Source organism: Etheostoma spectabile, chromosome 1, assembly GCF_008692095.1.
Source record: "Etheostoma spectabile isolate EspeVRDwgs_2016 chromosome 1, UIUC_Espe_1.0, whole genome shotgun sequence".
Taxonomy (NCBI): Eukaryota; Metazoa; Chordata; class Actinopteri; order Perciformes; family Percidae; genus Etheostoma; species Etheostoma spectabile.
This window is the reverse complement of record NC_045733.1, coordinates 29,174,815-29,185,007: the sequence shown is the minus strand read 5'-3', so window position 1 is coordinate 29,185,007 and position 10,193 is coordinate 29,174,815. Positions and strand designations below refer to the sequence as shown.

The 10,193-nt window shown below is 40.5% G+C and overlaps 1 protein-coding gene across 1 annotated transcript in view; it reads left to right on the top strand.

The window, feature by feature from the left end:
* The window catches only part of slc6a5 (solute carrier family 6 member 5), a 27,734-nt gene that overhangs the window by 1,233 nt on the left and 16,308 nt on the right, over positions 1–10,193 (top strand). The window contains 9 exon segments of the mRNA XM_032518427.1: positions 1,525–1,672; positions 2,287–2,418; positions 2,552–2,564; positions 2,566–2,603; positions 2,606–2,669; positions 2,671–2,720; positions 5,239–5,389; positions 6,053–6,185; positions 9,846–9,980. Coding sequence (XP_032374318.1) covers positions 1,525–1,672; positions 2,287–2,418; positions 2,552–2,564; positions 2,566–2,603; positions 2,606–2,669; positions 2,671–2,720; positions 5,239–5,389; positions 6,053–6,185; positions 9,846–9,980 — 864 coding nt within the window.

The following is a 10,193-nucleotide window of genomic DNA, read 5'->3' as shown; positions in this document are numbered from 1 at the left end:
CCGGTAGCTCTTACCGCCATGCAGAGCTTTGGTAGATCAGTGCTGTATGTGTGATGGAGGGAAAGAGGGAAATCTAGAGTTTGCGAGGCTGAGCTGTTAACGTGTGTCCCTTTAAACTATGCAGGCTGGTGTGTGGTTGTGTGAGTGCACAGATGTGCTTTGACAACTTCAGAGCTGAATCAGCGGATTGTGGCTTAGAATCGCTTAAAAATGAGCACACGAGGCTCTAAAATTGACCGATCGTTTATTATCGGGGTGTTTAAAAAATAAATAAGAATAAAGTTAAGCAACAATGGTGATTAAGTGATTGGCTTCCCTGTTTGGCTGCCTTAAGATCTCCCCCGAAGCCACATGACAGATGTTAATGCTGCTGGACTAGTGCGGCTATAACTGTACAGTAGACCAGCATGAGTTAAAGCTGATGCTTGCATGTAAAGATCAGTACTTCGGATGGGTCCTGTGCTATTTGGCGTCCCTGCTGTGCGCAGCGTGCTGTCCTGCACCAATCTGATGTGTGCCATCTAAACTATCAAACCTGCTTATGTCAGCTAAATATCCGGAAACAAACCGGGAATGTTGTTTATTAATCGGGATGAGATCAACAGTCAGTGAACGGGGAACATTAGTCCTGAATTTTTTATTTGATAGACTTAAACCGATTTCCGGTGATTTGTTCAGCATGGATCTTGCTCACAGTTACAATGGTGACACAATTAGAGATAAAGAGGATTCAATTCCAGGCCAAGCCTACTCTCGCGGTATTTTCGGTGTTCCCTGCTCCCGGCAGACACACTTGGTATAGCCCAAATGCAGGTGTTGCTGATAGACAGCACTGTAGTACATGAGACTGCGGATTGTTTCCAATCCCCGCGAGGCCACCACACACACACACACGCACACACACACACACACACACACACACACACACACACACACACACACACACACACACACACACACATTCCCATGCATGGTTTATGTATCTGAATATTCAGGTATTTATTTTATGGATCTGCTCAGATCCTGCGGTGCAGTTGTAATTATGCATTTTTTTGTTAGTATTGCTCACATTATGTTATGGTTTATTTTTATATCTTTGCATCTGAGATTAAGGAGGTGCTTCCAGGCGGTTTGGAGGCAGTAATGGGCCTGTTATAGCAGTGGAAGATCATTTTTATAAACAGGCTTGTCATTAGAAAGCTCGTGCTGATCTCTGATTGGCAAACGCATCTGTAACCGTGAATGAAATGAACATGGAATAGAAATAGCGAGCAAAAGAGAACTCAAATATAAACACACATACTGTATGGAAAGGTATTTAAGTTAGTAAACCGTATGAGTGATGCATTTTGTTAGTGGTTGTATTTTTCGTTATTAAATCTTGCTTTCAGGCCCAGGCACGGTGCTTTTATTATTATTATTAGTAATAGTATTATTTTTTCCAACATTTTAACTTTGATTGTGGTATGACAAGAGTAGTATTTTATGTAGGGAAATCAATTAATGGTTTTTTTTTGCTCTTAGGCTGACGATGATGACGATGGGGGAGATGAGAATAAGGCCAGAGGAAACTGGACCAACAAACTGGACTTTATTCTGTCCATGGTTGGCTATGCGGTGGGACTGGGGAACGTGTGGAGGTTTCCTTATCTTGCCTTCCAAAATGGTGGAGGTAAGAGTTCTGCATGGGCCAGCGTTTTTTAATTCCCCAAACCCAAACGAACGAAAAATCTGGTCGCAAAATTGCTTTGCGTAATATACTTTAGTGTTTGATTTATCTCTTATTGCTTCTTTTGAGCTCTCCCTTCCAATCGCGGGCCTTTAACCAGTCGACAACACTAGAAATACAGAACACAGCTCATGCAGGCGAGATTTTGTTCATTGATCATTCTCACATAAAAAAAAAGTTAAAAAGCAATAAAGATAAGAGAAAGAAAAATGCAATAAAACAATATTTACACCATTAAGACAGCTTTGAAAAGTGCCCCAGTTGATAATGCTATTATTAATTTGCAATTGTAACAATAAGAGTCCATGAGATGTATTATTATAACTATCATTATTGTTATTAGTCTTTTATTCAACTATGCTTGAAGCCATTTACAGATCATTTATGTTTTTTTTTAAATTCATTAATCAATGTAATGATCCATACTGCGGGTCGTTTAACTATCAGCAGACAAGACTTGATTTCCATTTTCTTTAGAGATAAAGCTCGTGTTGGTTTCGGGCTTTGCTGGCTCCTAAGCTCCGCTGTGTAGCCTGCTGTTTCATTTCCTTTTGCAGGAGCTTTTTTGATCCCCTACCTGACCATGCTGGGCATTGCCGGCATCCCAATCTTTTTGCTGGAGGTGTCCCTGGGCCAGTTCGCCAGCCAGGGGCCTGTGTCAGTGTGGAAATGCATCCCAGCTCTGCAAGGTAAACTGCCACAACTAACCAAAGCCAAATTCAAAAAAAAAAAAAAAAAAAAAAAAAACTAATTTATTATCTATACGAGGTCTCTACTTTTTCTTAAGAGTAATTTATATTTCGTCTCATTTATTTATTTTAGGTTGCGGATTGCCATGTGATAATATCTGTCTTGATAGCCATATACTATAATATTATATGTGCTGGACACTGTACTACCTGTTCGCTTCGTTGAAGGGCTCACTGCCATGGCTAACTGTAGAATGAGTGGAACACGGTGGAATGTAAGGACAAAGACATTGCTGCTGTTGGTAAGACCCACACACACACACACACACACACACACACACACACACACACACACACACACACACACACACCACAACACACACACACACGACACAACATATCACACACACAACACACAACCACACACACACACACCTCTCTCTTTCTTTCTCTCCCTCCCTACATTGCGCAATGCGTCATGACTCCCCCAGCTGAGGTGTCCTGCAGTATAATGAATCCTGACCTGTGATCTCTGCGGGGTTTTCACTCTAAAAAAAAAAACCCACTTTAAATCCAAATCACGTCAATTCTTCATGATGGGTCGCTGATATGTAAGGAGGGCCCCAATGTGACAGATACAACTTAGAAATAAACACTTCATATAGTTTTGAGTCTTCTTTTGTGTCATGATGACAGATTATTTTTTTGTTTTTATCATTTAAAGCTGCATTATATAGCCAACAGCTGAAGCAGTCTGATCTTTTTTTAATACAACTGTATGGGAAATCCTGTTTTCACTGTGGGGAAATGTTTGAGCTGGGCCACGGGAGATGTTTGACGTCGATCTGCGTCGAATAATGATCGAAATTCCGTTTATTTCATGTCACATTTGCCTTTAGCGATTCTGTGGATTCAGCACAAAAAATTGCTTGCTTGACAAATTTACTGTACAGGGTGAGCTGCTGCAGTGCTGCAGTGGGCCCGAGACCGACCCCTGCTGGCTGCTGCAACAACTACAGGCCGGTCCAGAACTGGTCTCTGTCCCCTTCCCTAAACCTCAGGAAGGACGGAGAGACCGGATGAAGGAGACATATTGGAAATTTAGTCAGAAATTAGAAATAAAATCAGTTGACTGGGATTTATAAAGTCATTTTGCAACCTGTGACTTTTATACGTCCGCATGCGTAAAAAATGAAAAAGAACATCTTTACAATCTGATATACAGCACAGCAAAAACAATATGTTCGCCAAAGTTTTTGATTTTCCTATTTTTGTGTCAAAAATATTATTTATCAAGGTGCATTTTTGAGATAATATTCTGTGGTGTTGTAACATTAGATTAATTAGATTGACATTTTTTCCAAGCCCATCTAGTCACAGAAAGCTGTCTTCCTGTCTCCGCCTCTGAGTGGTTGCGCCACCGTTTGTAAAATAAAACATGCAGAAAGTCTCAGTCAGTTTATTTCAATCAATCAACATTTATTTATATATCACTGTACAGAAACCAGCAGGTGTCCAAAGTGCTTCAGCAGGAAGATATCGTACAATGAAAAGAACGACACATAGAAAACAGTCAAATCCGAATCAATTTGTTCCAAAGTACCCCCCCACACACACACACCGTTTCCTTGACCTTGGGTCTTCTAAAAAAAAAAAAATTTGAAGACCGCAATGACCGGTTCGGCTCACTTAGGGTTAAAATCTCGGACTAATGCTCCGGGGCCAGGCCATTTAAGGCCTTGCATTGTCTTCCCTCTCGGGACCCTATCGTATCCCTCGGGTCAAACTGGCCCGTGACTTATTTGGGCTTTTAATAACAATTTTGAAATAAAATCTTACTTCATAATTTATTACCAAATATTGTCCTTATCTCAAGTTCAAACAATTGAGATAACATATATGTCTAGGGAATGCATCAGTCTCTAGAACACCAATAAAAATGGAAGTTGGATTCCTTTTTTGTTATAAGGTCATAATTCATGTTAAAAATCCACTTTGTGATCATTCTTATCTTGGAAAAAGTGGTCATAACCAGAATAATTTTCTGAATTGAGTCAGGAATACACATTTATCACAGAAAATAAGGTAAGGCCGTTGATTTTCAAGTAAAAAAAAAATTAACATTTTTCTTTTTCTAAAGATTTGAAATGGGTCAATTTGACCCAAATACGATACAAGGGTTAAGGCCTTGAAAACAAACAATAAAATCTTAAAATCCATTCTAATATGCATAGGGAGCCAATGTAGGGTGTAGCCTAGAGAATTGGGAGTGATGTGTAGCAGCAGCATTTTGCAAGTTAAAGTCGTGAGATGTAGGTTTGATTCAGTCCAACATAAAGAGCATCACAGTCATCCAACCTTGAACTAATAAAAGCATGAATCGCCTTTTCTAGTTAAGGAAGGGCTTAACTTTAGCCAGTTTGTTTTGAATTTAGAGACTTCTGAGGGCAAAGCATTCTACATGTTTTCTGCATTAAAATGCATTAAAAGCAGGATTAGAAAAATGTAAGTCTTGTAAAAAAGCATAAAAAGCTCTTTTGTGTTCACACTTTGTCTCACCCAGACACGTGTCTGCGTGAAAAAGTGTACAGTCAAAAGAAAAAAAACCCAACTGGTTTTCTTATCTTCCCTGGAGTATAAGAAATGGGGCACATTCAGTAAAATCATTTCTGTTATTAACATCTGGCTATATGTAAAAAAAAAACCCACAAATCTAACACGGTTGGGTCCACTTTTCACTCTCGGATCCACGCTGCTGTCTGCAGACCAGCCTCTGCCAGTCTCTCCATGTTGACCTGTGTTGGTTTCTGATTGGAACAGACACGTGCATCCTGCGGGACAGAAACATCAGCTCCATCAAGAACTCCACCTTCTGTCTGTCCGCAAACGCTGTTGGAAACCTGACGAAGCTGTTAAACATGACTGTGGACACCAACAAGACCTACGTCAGCCCCAGCGAGGAGTACTTCAAGTGAGTGGAGCTTCTCTTTGATGGAAAAACAGACAGAATTTAAATTTACATTTAGATATTTTTTTTTACTTACTTCTCTCCTGCAGTTGTTTGTTTTCTAAGGTCTTTGAAACTGCATCACCAAAGGTTTACACCTGCTCAGACCAGGCTTGGTCATAATGATAATAAATAATCATTTTTTGACTTCTTGTTTCAAATTTGCCCAGTTGCTTTTAAAAGGGATTCACATGTGTCAACATTTTTGGTCTTGAAGAGGATCTTAAAATCTTTGATTTTAACACAAACGAAAAACTGTGTTTTCCTAGAATTCCTAGAAACCTTATTCTTGACACATGTACAATCTGCCATTGCAGTACAAGTACAGGTGCTTTCCATTAAAAATCAACAAAGTATTACAACTACAACTCAACAAAATACAAAAAGTCTCTTGAAATGAGACAGAATAAGGCTACCCTCTGCAAAGGAATGAAGATCAATAATACCTGATTATGTATAAATCATTCAATCAAATTCTGAAATATAAGGGCAGACTTGTGGGACTATAACTGAATTATTTATATGAAGAATTTGCATTGCACACATTTCTATGGTATGAAATAGAAATACATTTATATTTTATTGAGATTTCCAGGCTGAGTTTAGCTGTTTGAACCCCACCTGCAGGTACAATGTGTTGCACATCTCTAAAGGAATCGAATATCCAGGAGACATCCGCTGGCCTCTGGCAGGCTGTCTGTTCCTGGCCTGGGTCATCGTCTATGCCTCTTTAGCCAAAGGAATCAAGTCATCAGGAAAGGTAAGTTCAAATTCAAGACCTTTATTTGTCCCAGAGGGGCGATTCATTTTGCTGCAGCAGCAAAGAAGTTGACACACAGTACATGACAACAAAGACAACAACATTGATTAAAAATACAGGATCAGACCAAATGGGGAATTAAATACCACAACATTAAACGTTTAAGTCCAAGTGTGCCTTATGTGCAGACGTTACCTATTCTTTACAGAGTTAAGCAGAGAGATAGCAGAGGGTACGAAAGATAATTTACATCTGTTTGTTTTGACTGGTGGCTGACTGAAGCGGGAACCAGAGGGCAGCAACTTAAATTCAGCATTCTGGGGGTGAGAACTATCAGACATGATGGATTCGGCCTTTTCAAGCACACGTCTATTGTACAGATCCGTTGGTGTCATCTGCTGAATCCCTATGATTTTGCTGTTAACTTTTTTTACCATTGCTAATGTGTTTTTCTGTTTTAAACTCAGAGATGCATACCAGCAAATACATGAAAAAGTAAAGACTGACTCAAGAAAAGATTTGTAAAACAATGTCATCAGGGATCTGTCCGCTTTATGCAATTTAGCCAGCTTTCTTCAGCTAGGTAATACAACACATAGACTCCTCAAACCAAAGCTCTAATCTCTGCTTTTTGCACCTGAAGAAAAACTGTGGGTGCCTTCAAATTCAATTAAATACAATTGAATTCAGTTCAATTCAATTCAATTCAATTCAATTCAATTTTATTTATAGTATCATTTCAAAACAAGAGTTATTTCAAGACACTTTACAGATAGAGTAGGTCTACACCATACAATAATTTCCAAAGACAAGAGCAAGCATTTAGTGCTATAGGGGCGACAAAAAACTCCCTTTTAGGAAAACACCTCGGACAGACCCATGCTCTTGGTAGGTGGTGTCTGACGGAGCCTGTTGGGGGTGTGATGAACAGTGGCAATAACAGTCGCAATAAATAATGGAACAGTGACTAGAAATAGTAGTTTGTAGTAGTTCATGGCATAGCAGGGCACCGCAGAGCGTAGCAGGGTGTAACAGGGCATAGCAGGGCACTGCAGGGCATTACAGGACATAGCAGGGTGTTACAGGACATAGCAGGGTGTTACAGGACATAGCAGGGTGTTACAGGACATAGCAGGGTGTTACAGGACATAGCTGGGTGTTACAGGGCATAGCAGGGTGTTACAGGACATAGCAGGGTGTTACAGGGCATAGCAGGGTGTTACAGGACATAGCAGGGCATTACAGGACATAGCAGGGTGTTACAGGACATAGCAGGGCGTTACAGGACATAGCAGGGTGTTACAGGACATAGCAGGGCGTTACAGGACATAGCTGGGTGTTACAGGGCATAGCAGGGCGTGCAGCAGGACCACGGTGACAGCTGCAACCATGATTTTGGTGCCACCCTAATCCAAGGAAACATGCTGGGTGATAAAAAAAAACATAAGGACTTTGTAAGACAAGCTCCCCAGAGATGGGTTCCTTCCCTTCGCTTCAGTGATGAAAGTGCCCCTAGTGATGAAATGTGGCACATAGCAGTGTAAGGAGTGAGCCCGGCATGTCTTTAGCAAGTGAACCGCTCACGTTTAGATTCAACATTCCTTGCTCTTAGCAAGATTTGGGCTCTCACAGCCTTTTTTCTATTTCGGATCTACCTCAGATGCCCAGATTCATTTATCTTTGAATACAAGCTTTTTATACGTGATACACACGGACTTTATATTTTTTGTTTTTACTTTTGTTACTCAAAAATGTTTAGGGCACATAAACAATTCTTTTTAAACTAACAAGCTAAAAATAACAACCCCTAAATACGTTTGTAGATTCTAGAAGATTCCGATTCAATTAGCAGGTTGGATACTGGACTCCGATTGAATAAACTGCAAACAAACCCCAACCCTATTGTTGCCACAATTAAAAATGTGTCAGTTGTTTTTTTCACAGGGCAGCAGTGCAAATGAACAAGCATCGAAAGCAGATAATTACCAGACTCTGACCATCCAGTTAGCATCTTTGGGCTGCAGGGGTTCTGGCCTGAGCACACCCACAGCAACTAACCAACTAACTAACAATTGGGCATCGCAATGGATTGTCAGATACACTTTGTGCTGGATGCAATGGGAAAACGGGAGTGTTGGTCTAAAGGTTAGAGAAGCAAGCTTGTGACCGGGAGGTTGTTAGTTCAATCCCCGGACCGAAAGGATAAATTCTGGGTCCTTGTCTGAGGTGCCCTTGAGCAAGGCCCTTAACCCCAACCGCTCCAGTGGAGCTGCTCAGTGGCCGGCAGTTCAGACTGGCATCAATGTGGAACTGTGTTCATTCATTCAAACCTTTATTTAACCAGGATAAAAAAAACTCCTTGTCATTCAAAATCTCTTTTACAAGGCAAGGGGCAGCAGCACAGTTTCAAATAGACACAGAGACAATTATAGGTAAATACATAAACACACTTTCACTCATATTCAAACAACAATGTCATCATAAGAAGACTGGGTCCTAAATCAATTTAAAAACAGTGACATACAGACCGCCTTTCTGCAAAGTCCTTTAAAAAGCCTTTAAAAGAGTAAAGTGAGACCAACTCCTTCAACCGGAGTTCATTCTGAAGCTGATTCCATACAGATGGGGCTGCAAAATTAAAAGCCTTAGTACCAAAGTCAAAGTGCGGGCTTTAGGGACTGTCAATAAAACCAGATCCTGTGAGCGCAGGTGATATGTCCCTACAGACCTCGGGAGGATGTACAGTAAGTGTGTGTATGTGATCAGGGTGTTCCTGCAAAAGAGAGGCTTCCTCTCATCAAACCTTTGCTGGAAAAATAATGGTAAAAAATTTAAAAAATAAACAATACTCCCTGCATCATTTAAAATGTTGTGGATTTACAACATGCAGAAGGCAACATGTTACAGCATACTGATTACACCGTGGATTTAGCGAGGATTCAGATTGAATTATTGTATAATGTTGCCCTCTACTGGACATAGATGTGACACACACTGTGGTGACATTTAGAGACCTCTGTTGAAGTGACTTTTTATTTGAATGGTGTGTGTGTGTGTGTGTGTGTGTGTGTGTGTGTGTGTGTGTGTGTGTGTGTGTGTGTGTGTGTGTGTGTGTGTGTGTGTGTGTGTGTGTGTGTGTGTGTGTGACAAAGGTTACTTATTACATTGTAATGCAGCTGCAGAAATGTTTTGAACACTCTTACATGTTGGTGCATTAGGGAGACTCACATTACATAATCTCAAAATGGAAAAATCTAACCTGGACAAACTGTTGCTATGAAAAAGGATGAGAGAAATATGATTGCTTTTTTTGTATTACAGAGTTACTATTTGTTTTGGTCATCAGACACAGGAAGTAATCCCTCAAAAACATGTTGCCTAAGAAACCTTCCAGTTATGTAAGGCATTTTTGTCAAAGCTACATTAAGTGTATGTCGGACGCTGTGATGAATACTAAAAATGACAAAAGAAATCAGACAATTGTTGCAGAAAAGGGGAAAATTAAAACTGAATATATGGTCTCAAGGATAGCCTCCTTTTCAGAACCTCTGAGATCCTGTGTATAGCTTTACTAATCACGGTTTACCTTTATTTACGACATGTTTGTCCCAATCTCTTTTGCTCTTTCATTTTGCCTCATGTTGTCTCCTCTCTGCTCAGGTTGTGTATTTCACGGCCACATTTCCCTACGTGGTGCTGGTCATCCTGCTGATCAGGGGCGTGACCCTACCCGGTGCCTTCAACGGCATCCTCTACTTTATCACACCAAAGTGGGAGAAACTGAATGATGCAAAGGTACCTGGCACTCACTCGTTTTATTTCAACATAGTCTGTATCCACAAGGTTTCCGCGAGGGATTGTCCAGGTCCCGCCGGAAATTTTGCCTGATGTCCCTCATTTTGGCCGGATCTTCCTCTTTCTTTGTGTTATAATTCTAAACTCGGGATTTCTGCGGACTATGGTTACCTGGTCCTCAGATCTCTGCAGGGTAAATCCAGACCGCTAGCT